Source organism: Bufo gargarizans, chromosome 4 (genome assembly GCF_014858855.1).
Source record: "Bufo gargarizans isolate SCDJY-AF-19 chromosome 4, ASM1485885v1, whole genome shotgun sequence".
NCBI classification, from domain to species: domain Eukaryota; kingdom Metazoa; phylum Chordata; class Amphibia; order Anura; family Bufonidae; genus Bufo; species Bufo gargarizans.
This window is the reverse complement of record NC_058083.1, coordinates 85,762,777-85,787,875: the sequence shown is the minus strand read 5'-3', so window position 1 is coordinate 85,787,875 and position 25,099 is coordinate 85,762,777. Positions and strand designations below refer to the sequence as shown.

Here is a 25,099-nt window from a genome sequence, read left to right as displayed (position 1 = left end):
TCCAACTTTCATTTATTTATATAGCACTTTTAATTGCAATGTTGTTGCCCTTTCCCTGTCAATCAGGACTTTGAGGGAGGCGACAAAGGTGGGAGAACGGAGCCTCTAGGACCAGGAACAACGCCCCCCCCCCCCCGCTCCTAGAGGCTAATTAGCATATTATAAAAGTTACCAGATATCTGTCACCGGATAATAGGGTTAAATCTGGTGACAGAAACCCTTTAAGAGGGATCCATTACTGTCATGATGGGTCCTGTTCTCAGCCCTTGATTGGCACCAGAGCCCGTCGAATAGAGTTCAGTTCTCCACTTTTGCACATATATGATGGGTCCTGAAGTGACGAGAGATGGTTTTCAATCCTGCAATGTCCTGTTCATCCTTGGCTGCCTCAATTCCAAGTACATGTTCTCGTGTGCGTCTCCGGAGTTCCCGTGAGGTCAAACCTACGTATAGTAAGTCACATGGGCAGCTAGCCACATAGATCACCCCAATTGTACTACACGTTATAGTGTGTGTGATCTGGAAGGTTTTCTGGCAAGACCCGTCTGTAAAGGAAGTTGTCCTTAAAATGTCAGGACAGGCAACACAACCGCCACATGGTCGGCAGCCCCATTTGGGGCCCTTGGAACCAAATGTTTTTCCTGGACGCATGCCCTCATAGTGGCTATGTACCAACATGTCCCGCAGGTTCTTTTCCCTTCTGTACGTAATGGACGGCTGGGAGGAAAAAGCTTTTTATCTATAAGGCTCCATTCACACGTCTGTTATAACACTCCGTTTCCGTTCCGTTTTAAATCGGAAAGTTTTTTCGAATCCAATCATTTCAATTGCCTCAGCAAAAATGCGGACACTAATCATAGTGCTTTCCGAATCACTGAATCCGTTCTGTTTTCCTATTTTCGAGTATGAGGATCCTGAAAAAAAATTAAGCTTGTCCTACTTTCTGTCAGTTTTTCTGGTCCGTTGTCCATTCAAGTCAATGGATCCACATAAAAACTGATGACATGCACAAAACCATCCGAATGTCATCAGTTTTTTTAACTGATCAGTTGACAGGAAACAAAAAAAAAATATTAAGTCCAGCCCTCGGTGCCTGTGGTGAGAGGTTCAGGTCATCTTCTGGTCTCCTGCTCTCCTGCAAAATGGCATATGAAGTGGACCGATTGATCACTATGATCCAGGTACATTATCCAAGTCTTCAGACATGACGATCGGTGAGATAACTGTAGAAAACTAAGCTAGCAAGGCAGAGATTTCTTACACAGCTCCTACTACACCAAAAGCACAATAAAATGGCACCTGTTCTAGAAGATGTCCTCTGTTTTCACCAGTTTTTTTTTTGGTACCCTAGCAACATCTATTCCTCCTCCTCTTTTTTTCTTTTGGAAAAAAAACAAAAAAAAAACGGAATCATGGAAGCACGGAACGGATTCGGAAGCACTTTAGTAAAAAAACTGAAGGTTGTACTGAAAAACGGATCCGCAAAAAAAAGGAACGTTTATATGGAAAGGTAAAAATACTGACGTGTGAATGGACCCTAAGTAAGATATTCCAATATCTCTGTTAAATAGAGATCACCTGAATTGAAAGAGGTAATAAACCTCACCATATATCCTTCCTGGTATATTGTGCTACACTGTGTATTTGGTTCTGTTGCGGCAGTAGTTTGTGCAGCGCTTTGTATTTAGTTCTGCAGGGGCAGTATAATGTGCTGCACTGTGTATTTGGTTCTGTTGGGGCAGGAGTTTGTGCTGCACTGTGTATTTGAGTATGCTGGGACAATATTTTGCTCTACTCTGCAGTATTTTGTTCAACTGGGGTGGTATATTGTGCTGCACTTTAGTATTTGGTTTTGATGGGACAGTATTTTGTGCTGCACTGTGGTATATGGATCTGCTGGGGCGGTATTCACTGTGGTATTTGGTTCTTCTGGGGCGGTATATTGTGCTGCACTGTGGCATATGGTTCTGCTGGGACGGTATATTGTGCTGCACTGTGGCATATGGTTCTGCTGGGACGGTATATTGTGCTGCACTGTGGCATATGGTTCTGCTGGAACGGTATATTGTGCTGCACTGTGGCATATGGTTCTGCTGGAACGGTATATTGTGCTGCACTGTGGCATATGGTTCTGCTGGGACGGTATATTGTGCTGCACTGTGGTACAGACGTGGACAAAATTGTTGGTACCCTTTGGTCAATGAAAGAAAAAGTCACAATGGTCACAGAAATAACTTTAATCTGACAAAAGTAATAATAAATTAAAATTCTATAAATGTTAACCAATGAAAGTCAGACATTGTTTTTCAACCATGCTTCAACAGAATTATGTAAAAAAATAAACTCATGAAACAGGCATGGACAAAAATGATGGTACCCCTAGAAAACACAGAACATAATGTGACCAAAGGGACATGTTAATTCAAGGTGTGTCCACTAATTAGCATCACAGGTGTCTACAACCTTGTAATCAGCCATTGGGCCTATATATATGGCTCCAGGTAATCACTGTGTTGTTTGGTGATATGGTGTGTACCACACTCGACATGGACCAGAGGAAGCAAAGGAAAGAGCTGTCTCAAGAGATCAGAAAGAAAATTATAGACAAGCATGTTAAAGGTAAAGGCTATAAGACCATCTCCAAGCAACTAGATGTTCCTGTGAGTACAGTTGCACATATTATTCATAAGTTTAAGATCCATGGGACTGTAGCCAACCTCCCTGGACGTGGCCGCAGGAGGAAAATTGATGACAAATCTAAGAGACGGATAATCCGAATGGTAACAAAAGAGCCTAGAAAGACTTCTAAAGAGATTCAAGGTGAACTTCATGCTCAAGGAACATCAGTGTCAGATCGCACCATCCGTCGTTGTTTGAGCCAAAGTGGACTACATGGGAGACGACCAAGGAGGACACCATTGTTGAAAACGAATCATAAAAAAGCAAGACTGGAATATGCCAAACTACATGTTGACAAGCCACAAAGCTTCTGGGAGAATGTCCTGTGGACAGATGAGACAAAAATCGAAGTTTTTGCCAAGGCACATCAGCTGTATGTTCACAGACGAAAAAATGAAGCATATCAAGAAAAGAACACTGTCCCTACTGTGAAACATGGAGGAGGCTCTGTTATGTTCTGGGGCTGCTTTGCTGCGTCTGGCACAGGGTGTCTTGAATCTGTGCAGGGTACAATGAAATCTCAAGACTATCAAGGAATTCTAGAGAGAAATGTACTAGCCAGTGTCAGAAAGCTTGGTCTCAGTCGCAGGTCATGGGTCTTGCAACAGGACAATGACCCAAAACACACCGCTAAAAACACCCAAGAATGGCTAAGAGGAAAAAATTGGACTATTCTAAAGTGGCCTTCTATGAGCCCTGACCTCAATCCTATTGAGCATCTTTGGAAGGAGCTGAAACATGCAGTCTGGAAAAGGCACCCTTCAAACCGGACACAACTGGAGCAGTTTGCTCATGAGGAGTGGGCCAAAATACCTGCTGAGAGGTGCAGATGTCTCATTGACAGTTACAGGAAGCGTTTGATTGCAGTGATTGCCTCAAAAGGTTGCGCAACAAAATATTAAGTTAGGGGTACCATCATTTTTGTCCATGCCTGTTTCATGAGTTTATTTTTTTACATAATTCTGTTGAAGCATGGTTGAAAAACAATGTCTGACTTTCATTGGTTAACATTTATAGAATTTTAATTTATTATTACTTTTGTCAGATTAAAGTTATTTCTGTGACCATTGTGACTTTTTCTTTCATTGACCAAAGGGTACCAACAATTTTGTCCACGTCTGTATATGGTTCTGTTGGGGCAGTATATTGTGCTGCACTGTGGTATTTGGTTCTGCTGGGGCAGTATATTGTGCTGCACTATGGTATTTGGTTCTTCTTGGGCGGTATATTGTGCAGCACTATGGTATTTGGTTCTTCTTGAGTGGTATATTGTGCTGCACTGTGGTATTTGGTTCTGCTGGGGCGGTATATTGTGCTGCACTGTGGTATTTGGTTCTGCTGGGGAGGTACATTGTGCTGCATTGTGGCATTTGGTTCTGCTGGGGCGGTACATTGTGCTGCACTGTGTATTTGGTTCTGCTGGGCGGTATATTGTTCTGCACTGTGGTATATTGTGCTGCACTATGGTATATGGTTTTGCTGGGGCTGTATATTGTTATGCACTGTGGTATATGGTTCTTCTTGGGCGGTATATTGTGCTGCACTATGGTATATGGTTCTGCTATGGCGGTATATTGTGCTGCACTACTATGGTATATGGTTCTGCTGGGGCGGTATTTTGTGCTGCACTATGGTATATGGTTCTGGTGGGCGGTATATTGTGCTGCACTATGGTATATGGTTCTGCTATGGCGGTATATTGTGCTTCACTATGGTATATGGTTCTGCTGGGGCAGTATATTGTGCTGCACTGTGGTATATGGTTCTGGTGGGGCGGTATATTGTGCTTCACTATGGTATTTGGTTCTGCTGGGGCAGTATATTGTGCTGCACTGTGGTGTTTGGTTCTTCTGGGGCGGTATATTGTGCTGCACTGTGGTATATGGTTCTGCTGGGGTGGTATTTTGTGCTGCACTATGGTATATGTTTCTTCTTGGGCGGTATTTTGTGCTGCACTATGGTATTTGGTTCTGCTGGGGCAGTATATTGTGCTACACTGTGGTATTTGGTTCTGCTTGGGTGGTATATTGTGCTGCACTGTGGTATATGGTTCTTCTGGGGTGGTATATTGTGCCGCACTATGGTATTTGGTTCTGCTGGGGCGGTATATTGTGCTGCACTGTAGTATTTGGTTCTGCTGGGGCAGTATATTGTGCTGCACTGTGGTATTTGGTTCTGCTGGGGCGGTATATTGTGCTGCACTGTGGTATTTGGTTCTGCTGGGACGGTATATTGTGCTGCACTGTGGTATGGTATTTGGTTCTGCTGGGGTGGTATATTGTGCTGCACTGTGGTATATGGTTCTGCTGGGGTGGTATTTTGTGCTGCACTGTGGTATATGGTTCTGCTGGGGCGGTATATTGTGCTGCACTGTTAAGGAAAAAGGGGGTCAGTCCGCACATCCCAAAGCGCAGGAGCACGTTGCTATGGCTGAGAACAAGACTGTTAAACTAGACATACAATGCAACAGTTCACTGCAAACCAAATAAAGTACAAAATTGCGTCACAGTTGCAAATGCTATACTAATAAGTTAGAGATGCTTGGTAAATCATTTTGTACAAAATTATTTGAGCCCGTCTGCCACACATCAAGGCGATCTCTAGTTAGACGGGTTCCTAACACTAAATTCTTTCTGTTAGGCTGCGTTCACACGGGCGAGATTTCCGCGCGGGTGCAATGCAGTAGGTGAACGCATTGCACCTGCACTGAATCCTGACCCATTCATTTCAATGGGGCTGTGCACATGAGCATTTTTTTTCATGCATCAGTTCTGCAATGCTTTAAAATCGCAGCATGTTCTATATTCTGCGTTTTTCACGCAGCCCTGGCTCCATAGAAGTGAATGGGGCTGCGTTAATAACGCATTGCATCTGCAAGCAAGTGCGGATGCAATGCGTTTTTCACTGATGGTTGCTAGGAGATGTTGTTTGTAAACCTTCAGTTTTTTATCACGCGCGTGGAAAACGCATCAAAACGCATTGCACCCGCGCAGAAAAAACTGAACTAAACGCAATTGCAGCCAAAACTGACTGAACTTGCTTGCAAAATGGTGCGAGTTTAACTGAACGCACCCTGAACGCATCCGGACCAAATCTGTCACGCTCGTGTGAACTCAGCCTTATGTGCCATGACGGCTATCATATAATTCAGCAAGTGTATGTTCCACATGCATGCTGGGCCCGCTTTAATTTCTGTCATTTTTTGGTGCCAAAATGGCCTCCATTATATCCTAGGAAAGCAGGTACCAACATGCATGCCGAGCCCACTCCACACCACCCCTGGCGCTACACTGTGGTATTTGGTTCTGCTGGGGCGGTATATTGTGCTGCACTGTGGTATTTGGTTCTGTTGGGGCAGTATATTGTGCTGCACTGTGGTATATGGTTCTGCTGGGGCAGTATATTGTGCTGCACTGTGGTATATGGTTCTGCTGGGGCAGTATATTGTGCTGCACTATGGTATTTGGTTCTGCTGAGGCGGTATATTGTGCTGCACTATAGTATTTGGTTCTGTTGGGGCAGTATATTGTGCTGCACTGTGGTATTTGGTTCTGTTGGGGCAGTATATTGTGCTGCACTATAGTATTTGGTTCTGCTGGGGCAGTATATTGTGCTGCACTGTGGTATATGGTTCTGCTGGGGCGGTATATTGTGCTGCACTATGGTATTTGGTTCTGTTGGGGCAGTATATTGTGCTGCACTGTGGTATATGGTTCTGCTGGGGCGGTATATTGTGCTGCACTATGGTATTTGGTTCTGCTGGGGCGGTATACTGTGCTACACTATGCTATTTGGTTCTGCTGAGGCGGTATATTGTGCTGCACTGTGGTATTTTGTTCTGCTGAGGCGGTATATTGTGCTGCACTGTGGTATTTGGTTCTGCTGGGGCGGTATACTGTGCTACACTATGCTATTTGGTTCTGCTGAGGCGGTATATTGTGCTGCACTGTGGTATTTTGTTCTGCTGAGGCCGTATATTGTGCTGCACTGTGGTATATGGTTCTGCTGGGGCAGTATATTGTGCTGCACTGTGGTATTTTGTTCTGCTGAGGCTGTATATTGTGCTGCACTGTGGTATATGGTTCTGCTGGGGCGGTATATTGTGCTGCACTATGGTATTTGGTTCTGCTGTGGCGGTATACTGTGCTACACTATGCTATTTGGTTCTGCTTAGGCGGTATATTGTGCTGCACTGTGGTATTTGGTTCTGCTGAGGTGGTATATTGTGCTGCACTGTGGTATTTGGTTCTGCTGAGGCGGTATATTGTGCTGCACTGTGGTATTGCTGGCCTTGCTACTTATATTGGCTCTGCCTTCAGTCAGTTTGCAGCCCCCTTACCCTCCCAGTCCACCCCGACCCCATGGGGGCGCTGCATACATCCTTCACACCCCCCACCTGCAGAGCAGACCATGCATACACGAGAACCACACTTCCGTACTACAAGTCTCAGCATCGGTTTCACAGCTTGCTGACAGAAAATCCCTCCTATAACACTACTGCAGAGAAACGTGTTGTCCATAGCAACCGTGGACATAATAAGCCTCAGTAATAACGCCAGCCTATAACTTATACGACGCCACTCCCACTGTAGTAGCAGCACCCTCTGCAGCAAGCGACCGGCAACTGCGCATGCGCAGCTCAACTCCCCACCCTCTCTACGCCATAGGCTCTCCCTTCCTACCCGCCTCTCAGATCTCCACTGTGCGCACGCGCGTCTCCATTGCGCACTCGTTCACTGCCCATAGCAGGGGCCACGCCCTTTTTTTTCCCTTTTTTTCTTCTTGTTCTCATTTCCCGCCGGTGACGAGCTTCGAGGGCGCGCGCGGGTCACCTGATCGCCTTTCCCGCCACTGGGAGCGCGGCTGGACCGGAGATTGAAGCCAAGCGCGTTCGCGACGTCATCAGCGACCCCTCCCCCCTCCTAAACAGATACAATAATACCGGCAGAGGCCGGGCGCCCCCCGGCACACAGCGCCATCTCCTGGAGGCCCTCGGGAGTCCGCGGCTCGTCTTTGTACTTCAGGCCTGTTATCTGTGCGCGGTGCTGGGGAGGAGTGGCGGGCCGGAGCCGCTTCCTGTCATCCGCGCACGGGAGGCCTCGCTGCGCCGCGGCCTAGATTTTGCGCCCTTGCCGGAAGCCTCGTGAGCAGCCTCGGCTCTTCTCCATGGATGTGACCGCCCCGCACTGAGGGGCGATGTGAACCCTGGAGCGCCGGCACTGAGGATGAGGACCCCGGCATCCGTGCACTAGAGCCCGGGCCTTGAGTGGCGTGCAGCGCCCCCCGGAGACAATGACCTGGGGGTGAGGAGCCGGGGGGAGCCGCCTGATGCACCTGCCGTTACCGGACTGATTCTCTGTCTGCTGGAGCCCGCGCCTGGAAGCAGTCTGCAATGAACCCAGTGAATGCCACCTCTCTGTTCATCTCAGCGAGCCGACTGGTGCTGAACTACGACCCCGAGGACCCGCAGGCTGCCGCCGAGATCTGCAGGATGCTGCCCTTCTTCAGGCAGGCCCTGGCCTGCTGTGTGTGCGGTGAGATCAGGCCCGGGGGAAGTGGTGTCTGCAGCTGGAAGAACCACAGCTCCCAGCATGCACTGGTGTAGGGTAGCGCCAACAGCAGGCAGTGTCCTGAGCTGTGATCACTGAGCTTCATCAATACTCTGTTGCCCATAGCAACCAATCAGATTTCACCTGTCATTGTTTGGAGCGCCTTTGAAAAAAGAAAGATGGTATCTGGTTGCTATGGGCAACTAAGCCAGTTTTGATAAATACCCCCCCCCCCCATTATTTGTCTTCTTACCAAGCGCAATCACTCTACGGTATAGTCGGTCTGCATTGTTAACGGCACGAAAACCGCCATATGACTGCCGTCTGTGTGGTCTTACCTTTAGTCTACGTTCACACAACCGTGCTGCAAACCGCTGATCCGGAAAACACTGCTGCCGCCAGTTTGCTGTGGCCACTGCAAAATGGACGATTGGAACACGTATTCTTTTTGTGGGGTCACGGAACGGATTACTGTCCGTGTCTTTTGCGGCTCTGTTGAAGTGAATGGGTCCGCATCCGAGTTGCAAAACAGCGGTCGCGTGAATGTCGCCATAGGCTGCGCGTATGTAACCCTATCGGTTTTTGTGGCTGCGGTCAGTTTGCCTCTCGCACTCTTCGCGGGCCCCGTTGTAGAAATGCTTATTCTCGTCAGATCAGGATTGGACATGCTGCACGTGGGTGACTTCTGTCATGGCCCAGTGTACATGCGCCTCTGGGCAGACCCGGGGACGTAGAAGCGTTCTGCGGCTGGTGCCCAGTGTTTCGTGGTGGTTGTTCTTCTATCTGTATGTAGGGGAATCTGTGACAGATCTGCTCCACCGCAGGACTATGGAAGGGGGGTTTACGGGGGTATTGACTCGTAACGCGCTGCGAAATCCATGTGGCAAATCTACCCTTCATTAAAGGGGTTGACTTTTATAATCTGCTAGTCTCTCCCCCCCCTTAATGACTGACCCAGGGGCTGTCCTGTCTCCTGCCTGATCTGACAGCCGGCGTGGAGAGGACATCCCTGTTTGGCTGCAGAGCCGTCCAACACTGAGCGCAGGGCCCTTTAATATGAATAGTGCCCATGCGCGATACTTGCCGGGCTCCAGATGGTTGCCTCAGCAACTACCCTGCCAAGCATGCATGGTCCTGGCTGTTTAACCCTTTCATCACTGTGACCCAGGAGGGCACTGCCTGCCTTTCGGTTTCCCAACGTTGCCTGACTTGTCACCTACAGGGATGTGTGCTGCTGTTAGACCTGTGGCTCGTTGGGCTGTAATAAGACTCTGTATGGCCACGTTCACACCTCGTGGTCAGGTTGGTAAAAGCCTGTGATGTATAAGGTGAAGAGATGATCGGGGGCAGACTTCAGTTCTGTCGGATTGAGCTCCCTTTCAGTTTCACTTTCAGGGTTTGCTCCTATATTGCAGTAACTCGGGCTCGTCCTGCCGTGGATGGATTCTGACCAGTGGTAATACTCCTGTTCCAGCGGCTGCTTTATTCTGTAAAGAAGACCTGCCACCAAAAAGTGCGGTGCCGTTTGGCAGCCCCATGTCAGAGCAGGAGGAGCTGAACAGATTGTATATTTGTGATTTTTCCACCTCCTGTGGACAGCTATCGGTTACCAGTGATAGCACTGTGTGTATAAATGTCAGTCACTGATGACCCCTCCTCCTGGACCCATAGCTGCTCACAGCGCTGCTGATGTAAATGTAAAAGTTACAAGTTTTACTGAACCTTTTCCCACCAAAATATACATCAATCTGCTCGGCTTCTCCTGCTGTATGTAAGGGCTTATACACGACCGTTGTTTTGCGGTCTGCTAATTACGGATACGCAAAACACAGATACTAGCCGGGAGCGTTCTGCATTTTGCGGACAGCACATGGCCGGATAGAAATGACTATTCTTGTCCAATAGGACATGCTCTCTTTTTTGCGGGGCCGCAGAATGGAACTGTGGATGTGGACTGCACACGGTGTGCTGTCCACATGTTTTGCAGCCCCATTGAAATGAATAGGTCTGCGCCTGTTCCGCAAAATTGCGGAATGGATGCGAATCCATTCATACGGTCTTCTGAATGAGCCCTTATTGAGAATGTGCGTCTGTCTGGAAGTATTAACTGTATTACTGCTGGATCCCTCTTTACTCCATTGATGAAATGCAGTCGGTGTTAAAGGTAACGTCCCAAGAAAATCGCGTATCGCCTATCCCTGCAATCTGAAGAGCAAGCCCCCTCGGAGTGTGGCAGCGCTCTCTACTTCACCCCCACTGAAATGGACAGCTATGTGTTCTACCACTCCATTCTGAGGGGGGCTCCTGGACCCTTCGTTCTTGGGATCACGGGGCCTCAGTGGTCAGATCCCTGCGATCCTGTGGGTAGGTGATAGCTATTTTGTTGGTTATGTTAACCCCTTAGTGAAGAGGCACCTAACTATAAGCCACATGCTATCTAATGAGCATTGCATGTGTTGTGGTGGGGCCCATAACTGGTGTTGTCCAGTGCAGGTGGAGTAGTAGTGTGTCCTCCACACCAGGCCCCCGTCCCTTCAGGTCTTTGTTTTGCGGATGTCTATTAGGAAAGGCAGTCACGAGAGGACACCAGAGATTATCCCCATGTGTGAAATGTACGTTGTCGCTCGGCATGTCAGGACTGAGGTGGCGGTGTACAGCCGGTGTGATGAGCCAGCAGTGCGGGTTGTAAACATAAAAAGCTGCCGTTGTTCTTAAAGCAGCAGCGTCCTGTGTGTATCGTCCTTCAGAACGTCAGAGCGCTCCTGGGTACATGTCTGTGTGATGAGATGCCTTGACTGTCTCAGTATGATGGGGGGAGTGGTTGTTTATGACGAGTGGATTGGCGGGAGCTGATGTAGTATGGGATCAGACACAACAATGTCTGTGCACTGAGCCGGCAGATAGTGTGCTCCAGGCTAGTGCCATGGGCTGCAGAACCGTGCTCCCCTGCCTTAACCCTTTCAGTACTGGGGGTATATTAGACTCGTGCAAAGCTCAGGAAACTTGCACTTTCTTACTATGTAAGATTGTATTGGATATTAAAGGATCTGTCTGATTCCCAAGACTAATTTTATTTCTGTCGGGGGAAGTATTAGTGGTACTTCCCAATAGACTGCCACTCCTCCTGGGGGGACAAAGTGTGACGACCCATCTATGCTGCTTCTGCCATTGATAGGAACTTCCGCTTCTGCTCCCCCAGGGACCGGAGCCTCGGCGATGAATAGGACTGCCTTTTTTCCTTTGTTAAACGCTTTCCCAGCCATAATTGCAATTGGTTGTCAGGGTGGACAATCGTGGCTCTTGTTTGCTCATGCAATGTATTAAAGTAGGCTGCTCAGTAAATTATTTGCCCCCCCCCCCTTCCCCAGTACACAGCGTGCAAATGTGTGTATACCTTGTGTAACGTGTGATAGCACCAGAAACCGAGCCCTGCCTTATCTGTACATGGATCTCCCTCCGCTTCAGACTAGCAGACATTTTTCGGTAAAAGTAGATGGGACTGGGGTAGACCAGGCAGAAACTGGTGGCGTCTCCACATGACTCTGCCCCCTCTGCACAGGGAATCCCTGCGGTGTCATCAGACGTCATGGGGTTCCCTAGGAATTGTGAAATCGGGCACACAATGTTCCTATAGGAGCACTGTTTTCTGGGATTTTATGTGACAGAGGCGATTATTTCGGATCCCTGACGCAGGACAGGTTTGCGCTTTGTGTAACAGCCCAGTCCTGTTGATGGGACCACATACAGGAGCGTGTGGTGTCATCAGACTCTGGCCTCTCCATGTAAACTGGATGCCACCACAGGGACCAGGTCATCAACCCCTGTGGTGTAATCGGGAAGGGGTTAACCAAGAAGCCATGCTAGTGCACCGATGTGTGATAAAGGACGCTGTACACAATCATATCTTTTGCGTGTATCCAGTCCACCTGATTTTGCGGATCGGCTGTTGACTAGGGATGAGTGAATCGTTGTCGGATGAAACAACTGAAGTTGATTCACATAAAACTTAGTTTCAATACTGTTTGGAGTGAGCGCTCCGTACGGTATTAGAATGTATTGGCTCAGATGAGCCGAAGGTATTACTTCGCGAAGTCTTGCGAGACTTTGCGTAATAACTTGATTTCTACTGTAAAAAAAAAATTCCTGAACTCTCGTTCAGTCCCAAGGTACGGGAAATGTTTTTTTACAGTAGAAGATAATTTATGAATTTATGATGCGAAGTCTCGCGAGACTTCACAAAGTAATAACTTCGGCTCATCTGAGCCAATACATTCTAATACCGTACAGAGCGTTCACTCCGTACAGTATTGAAATTAAGTTTTTTGCGAATCGACTTCGGTTGTTTCATCCAAGTCGATTCGTTCATCCCTAGTGTTGACCCTTACATTTCTATGGGGCCACAAAAAGATACAGACAGTACACTGCGTGCTCTCTGCTTCCGTATGTCCCATTCTTGGCTACATTGTGGACTAGCGTAGGACATCTCAACAAGAGTACGGAGCAGGGAAATGCAGGGCACACAGCCGCGATCTAGCTTTTGCGGACTTGCGCGGTTGGGTGCATGAGGCCTTAGTCTATAGATGTAATGGTTGTTAAATATAAAAGTTTAATAATTCTGTTTTTGTTTTTTTCTTCAGGAAATTTGCTTGAAGACCCTGTATCTCCAATCAATTCAACTTGTCAGCATTATGTGTGCAAGCAGTGCAAGGGTAAAAAGATGATGATGAAGCCTTCATGCAGCTGGTGTAAGGACTACGACCAGTTTGAGGAGAATAAGCAGTTGGGCATCTTGGTGAGCTGCTACAAGAAGCTATGTGAGTACATCACACACACACCGCTGGCACGGGACGTATTAAGTACCATGGAGTGCTCGGCCGACATTTTGGCATTTCTTCCCGAGGAAACTGTGGAAGAATCTACACCCGAGGAAGAGCAGGGGAGAACTTCTGGGCCCCCCTCACCGCTGTGTCCTTCTCATTCTCCTTTACCGTCTAATTCAGAACTGGCAACTGAACCGGAAGCAAACCTCTGCCCCATCCCCCAAGACGCACCAGATCTTAATAGTGAGTGCACAGTTGCTAATGGTTTGCCCAACTGCAATGGACTATCGTCTGAAACCGATCTTGCTGTAAATATCCCTACCCCTGAGAGCCCCGGCCCCATCGACCTTTGTTGCACACCTGTCGATATTAAAACAGAGGACCTGTCGGAGAGCCTAGAGACGGTCTGTGACCAGGTTTCTACAAGTGACTTATGTTCAGCTGGACTTGATATATGTGGTTATAACGATGATCTTAAAAGCAGTGGTCCTCTGCTTCTTAGCGTCGAGGAAGTTCTCCAGAGCCTCGACACTGTTTCCGGTTCCGAAGTCACGGACTGCGACCTGCAGCACGCTCTGGACACGTCCGTGTCAAATGGAACGTTTTTGGATATTTGCCCACAGCCACTTACACATACTGTCCTGTTGTCCGACAGCCACGCTCCCCCTCTTGGTGTCTCCTGTACAGCTGCAACCCTAAAAATGGTGAAAACTAACCGCAAGCGGTCTCGTTCAGAGAGTGACAGTGAGAAAGTCCTGCCCCTGCCCATTTCCAGCATTATCCTCGGGCCGGCGATAGGTTCCCAGACTCCTTTTCTACTAACTCGGGAAAACAGAAACTTCTTTCAGCCTATTGTGACTGTCCCCAATGGGGGTAGCTCCTCCAAAATTAGCAAGACCATTCTTTTATCAAATAAAACCTTGAAGAAAAATCCGGAGCACATGCATAAGAAAACGCATCCGAAATCCAAGCCACCATTGCTGAAAACAAAGGACAAGGTAAAGGAGAAACTATCCAGCAATAACGTGGTCCCCGGGAGCCCGACAAAAACTGTGTATAAAAAGCCGCCTGAGAAGAAAGGCTGCAAATGTGGACGTGCTACTCAAAATCCAAGTGTTCTTACCTGTCGGGGCCAGCGATGTCCTTGCTATTCAAATCGGAAAGCGTGTCTGGACTGCATTTGCCGTGGCTGCCAAAACTCTTACATGGCAAATGGGGAGAAGAAGTTAGAGGCGTTTGCTGTGCCGGAGAAGGCGCTAGAACAGACACGGCTCACTTTGGGCATTAACGTGACCAGCATTGCAGTACGCAATGCCAGCACGAGCGCCAGTGTCATTAATGTTGCGGGCTCTCCTGTAGCGACTTTTTTAGCTGCCAGTCCCCACGATGACAAAAGCTTAGATGAAGCGATAGACTTGAGATTTGACTGTTAATAGGGCCAGCCATCCCTGGCTGTTTAGGGGGCAGGAGAATGGTTGCAGTTTTATGGCAGCTATGGTTCTGTTGGGTTTCCTTGCCAGAGCTTCTGCATATAGATCACTTGTATCAAGTGTGTTTATTGCTAAGTTATGTGTTCATGTTTGTGGGGTCGGGAGGGGTGGATGGGACAATGAATTGTAACCCTAAAGTCTGTCAGTTTTCTATTTCTTCAGTCTGAGGGTTGACTCGAAGACTTATGTTTTTTTTTTTTTCTCTGATGCACCTGATTTATAGAAAATGATCTTTGGCAAGAAAGAGCAACCACGCAACAACCTCTTGTATCCTGTCATACGTTGTTTTAACCATTGCCCGTCGTAGCCATGATGTTGGCTTTCTAAACTGCTTTGTCACTTCATATAGGAAATGAAGTACAAATATCACAATAGTTTGATTGCAACGATCCATGTGATGCACACGAGGGTTCACTGACACTTGGCAATATTTCCCCCTTCCCGTGTAAATTTTTACACTAATTCACTCCTTTGTCTAATGTACATGCTGCATTCCAAAGATCTAACATCCTCTTAAGTACATGTAAGTCTTTCCGTAATGCTGTCCTCATGAGTTCACACACAGCAGTATTTGATGTCTGGTAGATCACACAGGTAGCATTGGTCTTGGCCTACATACATTTAGGGTGATGGTATAGAATCCCAATAGTTGATGGCCTTGTCTGCCCAAAATGATCGTGGCCATGTCCTTGGGTTTAGCATGTCAGCAGCTTATACCCCTCCGTTCCTGGCGTATATCTTGCATCTTCTGGCTTATTGAGGAGTCATGTCTGTAGAGAACAGGGTAACTGGGCTGCCGTAGTCATTTACACCTAGCCGGTGGTCACTGAATGCTTGATATTTCTGATGATCAGAAGATACATTCTACCACATGTATTCATAAATGGGTTGCTTGTTTCATGTAAACCTTATACAGTACACTAGAGCACTTGATGTGGAGACGGTGATCCTCTTGTTAGGATGTGTGCCCATGAAGCCATTTGTGGAGCAGCCTGCCACTTCTCCATGCAGTTGTGGTGACCTGAACATGGATTAGCAGTGGGTCTGTGAACCATGGAGGGTCCGGGTCTTTCCACCAGTCATCTGAATGTGTCCTTAATCTATTACTGATGCGCGTCTCTTTTCACATACGTGGAGCTGATTACAGATGTTTAATGGGTGAAGATGTTGCCGTTTCAGTCGTAGGTAGTGTCCATCTGGTCACTGAAATTCTAATCGGGAACCAGCTTGTCAAAGGCTGTTGCTGAGGGCTGTGCCATGTCTAATACGCAAAATTGGAATAGTAACGGAATCGGAGAAATCCCTGTGTGTCGGGATCTTAATTTAACCTGCTGGATCGTACGCGGATATCCGGCCTTTTATTTAGTACACCACATTGTAGGATATTTTTCACCCACTGTACAATATAGGAGGCTTTTCATTTTTAGGAGTTAATAAATAAATTAAAAAAGGCAAAAAAGGTATTAGAATAATAATAAAAAACTAAATTATAGATGCTTTCCCAAACTCACTCTGTACCAGTACCACTACTCCTATCCTCCCTGCTGCACCCATGACGTCATGTGTTGCATGCAGCGATATACCGGTTTATTGCACACATCTGCTGTAGCCAATTGCTGGCCTCAGCAGTAAACGGCACACGGCCAGTGATTGGATGCAGTGGGCATGTGCTGTATATGAGCACATCGGAGGGCTTTTAAAAAAATAATAATTCTTATTTAAACTCCTACAACCATTTTAAAGCTTAATTTTTATAAACCACATGAAATATTAGTTCCGTAGAAGTGTCTCCTTTTGCCTTAAACCCTCCCTTGGCTACAAAAAACGTTTCCTTAATTCTATGTGTCCAGAGGTCATCCTGCCAATTTAATGTCATTCTGCCGTAAAACATCCTTTGTCATTTGTGCAAGTAAATTCTTAGGCTGCTTTCACGTGGTCTTGTGTGGTTTGTGACGGCCGCGTTTCCCAGACCGACCACAGGTCTGCTGTCCCATATGCTGCCGACGCAGTGAGTACAGAGCAGTAGATCCTTGCTCAGTACTGGAACTCGCAGCATTATAGATTGCCATGATGCAGCGGCGGGTCCATAAAAATGCAGCCGTCACACCGACCGTATTCTTCCAGACTCCACGTGGCCATTAGACAGAGGTTTTAGAAATTTTTCTATAAAAAAAAAGTAGTTTTCAACGTTCCCATAGTTGTGGGGGGAAGCGTTAGTTGCCTGTTGGGTACGTACGCAATCCTGATCTTTACAGTGTATGGAGATTGTTGCCCCCAAGGTTCACTATGTAGTGGCATGATGCCTTTATACTTCACACCAAACGTTTGAAAGAACAGATGGAAATGCCTACAACAGTCCTGATTTTGTGCACAACCAATTAACTTTTTGCAGCTATTCTACGTAAGTTCTTCTGAAGTATTATGAGGTCATGAGTTTAGGAAGGGACCACATCTTATGGGACCGGCACCTCCAGCTACGCTCCAATAAAGCTGGAAGTCTCCCTGTCTGGGTGGTGTGAGAAGGATGGCTGATTGGGGCACCATGCCTAAAGCATGCCATGTTATCTTAAAACGCACAAACACAATACAAAAAACTGGCATGCAAAATGCTTTCTCTGTAGCGTGCCTCATAATTCACTAGGTTTTAAAGGGTTTTTCTTGGAGGAAAATGGTCTAACTTCAGGATAGGTCAGCAGTATCTGATTGGAGGGTTCTGGCACTGCCACCCAGCCGCGTTGTGAAGAGGCTGCGGCGCTCTTCACCGTATACCAAGCACAGCGCTGTACATGAATGGGACTGATGAAAATGACATCACTGGCCTTGGAAGTAGCTGCAGCTGATCGGAGAGGTCCGAGAGTTGTACCCCCCATCAAATATCGATGACTTAGCCGGAGGATAGGTCATAAGTATTAAACACCCTAAAAACCTCAAACATAAATGGCAAAAAGACTGTGAAACCACCAGGGGTAATGTCACACTGGTGAGTGTGGTCTGGGAGAAACAATCTGTGTTAGGGGCCAAACTCACCTCACCAACATGAACTATGATGCTGTGAGTCCCAGTCTGACCACGGGTCTACTGTCCTGTACGTGGCTTCATCTGAGCGCAGTAGACCCATGGTTCGGTTGAAACTCCCGAATCGTAATTGACAATGTTTCAGTGAGTTTGACTCGCATCAGCTGCTGTCAGTCCGGGAAATGTGGCTAGATCTAGAGCAGGGGTCAGCAACTTTTTGGCACTCCAGCTGCTGAGAAACTACAACTCCCAGCATTCCCACTTGTTCAGATTTTCTTTCAACTCCAATACAAGTTAATAAAGCATTCTGGGAACTAGTTTCAGCACAGCTGGAGCGCCGGATGATGCTTATCCCTGATCCAGAGGGTGCATTTGACTCAGTGTTAATGGTGGTCCATGCTTGACGTTATTGAGTTCACATCTTCCCCCTCAATGCAGGGATCAGTATACAGTACATCCATACAGTGCTATGTAAGAAACGCACACTGTCCTTGTACTTACTGCAGGTCATTAATAAAGATCCAGCTCCCCCACTTCATGATGTCCGATGTGATTGCTATAGGGGGAAGAGGGGTCAGTCTCCTTTACCGTCATATACTCGGAGAAAGCCCCTCATGATGTCTACATTTACACTTACAAAATTCTATATTCTAGACATCTAGTTTGATTTGGAAGGTTCCCTCGATGCACTGTGTTAGATATCGATATGACTTTTGACTACAGCTTTGCTCTTGAGTTACTGGAGTCCTGGCCCTGTCCGGAATTTAAAAAAAAATGTCATTAAATTATTGAGGCTTAATTATTATCTGGCCTTTTAATTGCACAATGAGTTGTTACATTATATTTATATGGTGTCCCCCGTTATTTAAGGTGAACTGAACTCTTCTGCTGTCTGTCGTATATGTACTGAAAACCTGCTCCCGCTGCAGCCCTCTAATAGACCCATCAGTATATTCATCAGAAAAGTGCAGGTGTGAGATTCTGGAGTCCTAGAAGTTGGTGACTTCTGTGTCAGGTTCCTGAGATCTGTTTCTTTTCTCTAATATATTCTTAGGAAGACATTCCCTGTAAGTCTCATGCACTAGCAGTGGTTCTGTACAAGACAGGTGGTCAGGTCCCCCATGTGGTTGCCTTTAACTTTGAACTTGTTTCGACCTTTTTTGTTTTAAGCCTCTTCTCACTATAAATACCTGGTAGAGCAGTTGACCTTCTGAATTTCCAAGTTGTTGCCAGACCTATGGATTGAGCTGTTCCAAAAGTTTGCATGATGGGGATATATTTCCACATGGAATAGTGGTCACACACATTGCGTTATTTATTAGAATTTTTTTCCATTTTAATTGAAATGTTGAAGTCCTCCAAGACCATTTGTGCTGGCCAAAAGAGGATCTCGTGAATAAAGTCTCACCAGAACGTTGGTGAGATGTTCCAGCACTAGGTATGGCTTTAGCTTCTGGGATTCCTCAAGTTTTCCTATTTGGAAAAAGGAATCAGCATGCAGAGAAGTGCCTCTTACCCACACCTCCATGAGGCGCACCTTCAAGAACACAGTCTTGGTGACACCATGTCCTGTTCTCTCTCTCTCTCGCTTCACACTGTCCTCCTTGTGAATGTTGTCTGATAGATTGCTAAGTGTGTATCTGCTGTGTAGGGGAAGATCAAGGCAAAAAGCCATAGGAAGATGTAATGTTTTGTGTCTTCTGTCATAACTCTCTCCCCACACAGATCCCCCACTTCTCAGTTGTGTGTGTGTGTTTTTTTTTTTTTTTTTTTTTTTTTTCCCCATGCAAGAAGATTTTAAACTATTTTTGATAATGAGAGTAACTGGTGGAAATAATTTAGTAATTCCTGTCATTACTGGCCTGCACTGGCACCTATGTTTTATTATTATTTTTTAATTATTAAATATGAGGTTCTGTGATGTCTTATTAAAACCAAATTGTATTTCGTTATGTTTCGTGCTGTGGTTTTCTGACTTGACCAAAACCTCTCCCAGTATTTCTACACTTTTATATAGAGGTGAAGATGTAGGTGTTTTTTTTTTTTTCCCCCTCTTCATTACTTCCTTTTTCTTTCCATTTTTTTATTTTTTTTATTTTTTTTAAGTAGCTGACCATTTAACAAAATGAGTTATACTCTCCTTCCCAATTTCCTCCCTTTTGTGGTGCTGGTCTCTATTCATCTGTCTCCAGTGATGTCATCACATGTGACCAGTGCAGGAAATCACTGCCCGCAGTGGTTACATGGTAACACGTATGCCGTGGCTGAAGTTGGCTCTGTAGGGGACCAGAGAAGTGTCTACACAGGAGCTGCAGGGGATTGGTATGGTGAATATTACTCCATTTATTTTATTCCATTGTCTGTTTAAGGCTACTTTCACACGAGCGCTTCTCTTTTCCGGTATTGAGACCCGGCAGAAAAACGCTTCAATTTTGTCCATATTCATTGTCAATGGGGACAGAATGGAATACTCCTAAATGCATTCCGTTGCGTTACCATACCAGAGAGAAAACCGCAGCTTGCTTTCAGTCATGGGATGCAGAGTAAAACGGATCCAGCATGACCCCCAATGCAAGTCAATGAGGACGGATCCACAATAGAAAACTGATCTGTCCCCATTGATTTTCAATGGAGATGGTTGTATTATCGGTAACGGAAGCGTTTTTCCTGATTGCTGCTGGAAATGCAGTTGGAAAACCCCTTTAATGGTTGTCATCTGTTAGGTGGCTTTAATAAAGAGGTTGTCTCATCTTGCCATACTAAGTCGGGATGAGACAAGGTGGCTGAGTGAAGTGGGCTGGCACGCCACTGTTTTAGTAGCTCCCATTGCAGTGTATGGTAACTTCTGAAATTGCAAAGTTCCTGCCCCAGCCACTTGGTGGTCAGGGCTCAGACTACTTTCACACTAGAGTTTTTACTGGATCTGGCAGGGTTCATCAAAAACGCTTCCGTTACTGGATCTGTTATGAATGGATCTGGTTGTATGATCTTTAACATAGCCAAGACTTATCCGTCATGAACTCCATTAAAAGTCAATGGAGGATGGATCCGGTTTCTATTGTCAGAGAAAACTGATCCGTCCCCATTGACTTGCATTGTGGGTCATGACAGATCCATCTTGCTCCGCATCCCAGGACTGAAAGTAAACCGCAGCATGCTGCTGTTTGCTGTCCTGTATGAGAACAGAATGGAATGCATTTTGGAGCGTTCTGTTCTGTGTTCAGTTACATTTTGTCAATGAATTGACAATGAACGGGGGAAAAAAATTAAGTGTTTTTTTCCGGTATTGAAACCCTAGGATGGATATCAATACCGGAAAATATTAACGCTAGTGTGAAAGTAGCCTTAGTCTCATCTTGCCTTTTTTTTTTTTTTTTTTTTTTTTTTTTAATAACATTTTACTCATTTTGGGCTAAACATTTTTTCAATTGGTCTTTACAAAAAATATTAAACCATTCAGTGACAAAGGGTTAACTGTCTAGCTATGTGAATTGTACTTTTTATGTTCACTTTGTGCTAGTCATAAGACATCTCTAATTTATGAACAGGTCAGAAAAACGTATTTAAGAGTACTTTCACACTTGCGTCAGAGGATTGCCTGCGGCAGGCAGTAACGTCGCTGAAACTGCATGCCTGATGCGGCAATCTGGACGCAAACTGATGGCATTTGTCAGACCAATCCGGATGCGGATCCGTCTGGCAAATTCATTCAAATACCGGCTCTGTCTCTTCAGTGTCATCCGGAAAAACCAATCCGGTGTCATCCAGATTTAAAGGTCTGCGCATGCGCAGACTGGAAGGGCAGATCCGGAAAGTGTTCCGGAGAGAAAAATACAGCATGCTGCAGTATTTTCTCTGGCCATTTTTTTTTTAAGAGGGACTGAATTGATGCACATTGAACGGGTTGCTCTCCATTCAGAATGCATTAGGATAAAACTGATGGTCCGGGTCCGCATTTCCATTCCCCAAAAAATAGAACATGTCCTATTCTTGTCCGCAATTGCAGACAAGAATAGGCAAATTCTATTAGTGCCGGCGATGTGCAGTCCACAAAATGTGGAACGCACATTACCGCTGTCCGTGTTTTGTGGATCCACAAAACACGTTACTGACGTGTGAATGGAGCCATAAGGTCAGAGATGAGGAGTCCGACTGCTCCTCAACTGATGGAAAAGACTGAAAATCCACAGGCTGCTACTACAGCATCTCGGCTCTGTACAGAAAAAGGGCTCCATATTTTTTAATAAAGACCAATTTAAAAATAGATTTTTAGCTCATAAGTACCATGCAATAATACAAAAATTGCCCTCCAAGGTGTACACAGCCTTTAACTGTGTTCTTTTCCTTCCTGCTGGATCTGCTTCTGCCTTTGGCTAAAAAATAAAACGCATCAAGATTTTCCACGAAAAATAGCTGGATGTGACCCCACCATTAAAGAGCAGTTTTAGAAAAAAAAAAAAATCGCCTATAGTGCGAGCAACCCTAAAGGGTTTTCAGTCAGAAAATAAGGTCAAGGATAGTAGCACTTGGCGTTCATAATGGACCTGTGCAGTTTCTGATCTGATTTTACACTATATTCTTGGCATTTACTTTTCTAAATATTTTTTATTTTCTTTTGCATTTGACATTCTGCTGACTGGTTGCAACATGAGACAAGACAGTGTTATGCTCTCTCCATGCTGGTATTCTATGCCAACTTTTAAAACCGTATTGAGGTGTGCATTTTATCAATAAATGTTAGTTTTGCAATAATGTGGTAGCCCTCCTATTATACAGCTCTCCGCTTATCTAATCTCTTCTACATATAACACTCTCACATCATTTCTGGTTCAGTATGGGTGTCCTGTCCTCTGTAAACCTGGAACCTGTGGGTGTACCCTGGGGTACTATCACAAAACCTTTACCATTTTAATTCCATACCTTGCCCTCTTGCTATTGGTGTAATTTTACCCTCCCCTTAAAATGAATAAGAAACTTGTCTATGAATTTTTTTTTTTTTTTTTTTAGGGGTGTACATTTGGCCTAATTTTAAACAGATGGTCAAATCTCAGGTCATTTTGGGATGGGCATTGACCATTACCATAGTTATTGCAGACATAACAGCATTAATTTCAACCGTCTGTGGTACAAAACATCTCCACTCCGATAATGTCTAATTTCTGCCATTTTTACAAGGCCCATATGCAGCGCACTTCCCCAAAATGTCATCATCTCTGCTGCATTTACTAAGGCCCACCTCAGGGGTTGAGCAAATGATATGGGAAATACATTTCTGGGCACATAAATTATTTTGGGCCACCATTAAATTTACAAAATCCTCTGAGATTTTGAACAAATCACTTTCTGCGAAGTCCGCAGTGTCACCCTGGACTCCTGAGCTGCTGGAAAACTCAGGATTTTGAATCTGACAATTCTCAGGGGGTGGGATCCATATGGGATCACGAGGAGGAGATGTCTCAGCTGTGGTGCCTTCTTTAGGGTCTCTCATGACTGGAGGAGAAGGATAAGCGGATACAGCGCTGGCTGTATCCATATAAGAGGCAATGTGGGCCTGTGCCCTCTTTTGGATGATGGGAACATTCTACAAGTTTGTGTAAGTGTGAGTCAATATGTGTAAAGTGCGTTAAATGCTAGAAAATGGGTGGCTGACTAGTGGGCACAAATGATATTGGGTGGAGAATGTGCTGTAGTATGGAGTATCCAGTCTCTTCTAGACAGTAAAGAACTATATTGACAAGTATAATTGTAATGGTACTCAAGGAACCCACATAACTGTAAATCTGTCCTTCATATTTTATTAAAAATCCTGAGACGATCAGATGCCGCATTGCTGCATAAAAACACAAAACAAGAAGAAAACATAACTTATATCAACCCTCCTAAGTGTACTATAGTATGATCCTGGTCCAAATAGTCAAACAACCTACCGTGTGCCGCAGGCCCCGCGCTCAGGCACTAAAGTACAATTATACACATGTGCCAACCGGAAATTTCAAAGTCACTTATGATCACCACATCCTGGATTATCTATCATTAAAGTGCACTAAAATATGTATCGATGAAGTCCTATGGCAGGAGTCCCTGTCTTGGATAAGATGTCTGACTGCGATCTTCTGATGTAATAATAACTTCCAATACATAATGAGGGAGAGTTATCAGAACTGCTGGAAAATGTGCCTAATCTGTGATAAATTGGGTGTAGCCACCAGCAGTTTGTGCACCCAAACAGAAATCTATAGCAGCTCAGAGGTGCCGTAGATTTCTGGCCCCTTTTGCACCAGAAAACTAGTGAAAATGAAGATAAAATTGTCTTGGCTGATGGCCACGCCCCTTTACCCACTCTTACTACGCCCCCTTTGGGAAAAGTTGCAACGGCGGTGTAAAAAGAGGCATTTGCAACTTTTTTTTCTTTAAAAAGTCACAAACACGCAGCTTGCGACTTTTTAAAGCCATTTTTCTGGAGCAAGGGAGATGATCAATCTCACCCACAGTGTCTTAGTCACCATTTCTGGTGCCTCTTTCCACCTCCGCTGTTTCTTGGGCCCTTTCACACGGGCGAGTTTTCCACGCGGATGCGATGCGCGAGTTGAACGCATTGCACCCGCACTGAATCCGGTACCCATTTATTTCTATGGGGCTGTTCACATGAGCGGTGATTTTCACGCATCACTTATGCGTTGTGTGAAAATCGCAGCATGCTCTATTTTGTGCGTTTTTCACGGAACGCAGGCCCCATAGAAATGAATAGGGTTTGCGTGAAAATCGCAAGCATCCGCAAGCAAGTGCGGATGCGGTGTGATTTTCACGCACGGTTGCTAGGAGAGGATCGGGATGGAGACCCGATCATTATTATTTTCCCTTATAACATGGTTATAAGGTAAAATAATACCATTCTGAATACAGAATGCATAGTACAATAGCGCTGGAGGGGTTAAAAATAATAATATATTTTTTTTAACTCGCCTTAATCCACTTGATCGCGCTGCCCGGCATCTCGTCTGTCTCCTTTGCTGAACAGGACTTGTGGTGACGTCACTCCGGTCATCACATGTTCTTTTACCATGGTGATGGATCATCTGATGACCGGAGTGACGTCACCACAGGTCCTTTTCCTGAAATGAATGCTCACCACAGGTCCTGTTCAGCAAAGGAGACAGAAGAGATGCCGGGCTACGCGATCAAGTGGACTAAGGTGAGTTAGATTTAAAAAATTTTTTTTTCTTTTTTACCCCTCCTTTTTACCCCTCCAGCACTATTATACTATGCATTCTGTATTCAGAATGCTATTATTTTCCCTTATAACCATGTTATAAGGGAAAATAATACAATCTACAGAACACCGATCCCAAGCCCGAACTTCTGTGAAGATGTTCGGGTTTGGGTACCAAACATGCCGATTTTTCTCACGCGCGTGCAAAACGCATGACAATGTTTTGCACTTGCGCGGAAAAATCACGGGTGTTCCCGCAACGCACCCGCACATTTTCTCGCAACGCCCGTCTGAAAGAGGCCTTAGGTGGCAGACTGCTGTGGTTCACCAGTGATG

At 45.7% G+C, this 25,099-nt stretch overlaps 1 protein-coding gene across 1 annotated transcript; it reads left to right on the top strand.

Moving 5' to 3' along the window:
• Positions 1–7,390: 7,390 nt before the first annotated feature.
• MSL2 (MSL complex subunit 2) lies at positions 7,391–19,505 on the top strand. Its single transcript, XM_044289337.1, has 2 exons — positions 7,391–8,213; positions 12,866–19,505. Exons 1-2 carry the CDS (start codon positions 8,072–8,074, stop codon positions 14,479–14,481), a joined length of 1,758 nt encoding a protein of 585 aa, XP_044145272.1. The 5' UTR covers positions 7,391–8,071; the 3' UTR covers positions 14,482–19,505.
• The last annotated feature ends 5,594 nt before the right edge of the window (positions 19,506–25,099 follow it).

Bases quoted from the DNA above. Each gene is read 5' to 3' on its own strand.
- MSL2 (XM_044289337.1), top strand. From the start codon at position 8,072: ATGAACCCAGTGAATGCCACCTCTCTGTTCATCTCAGCGAGCCGACTG. The intron at 8,214-12,865 runs GTGAGATCAGGC...TTTTTTCTTCAG, and splicing joins CCTGGCCTGCTGTGTGTGCG to GAAATTTGCTTGAAGACCCT.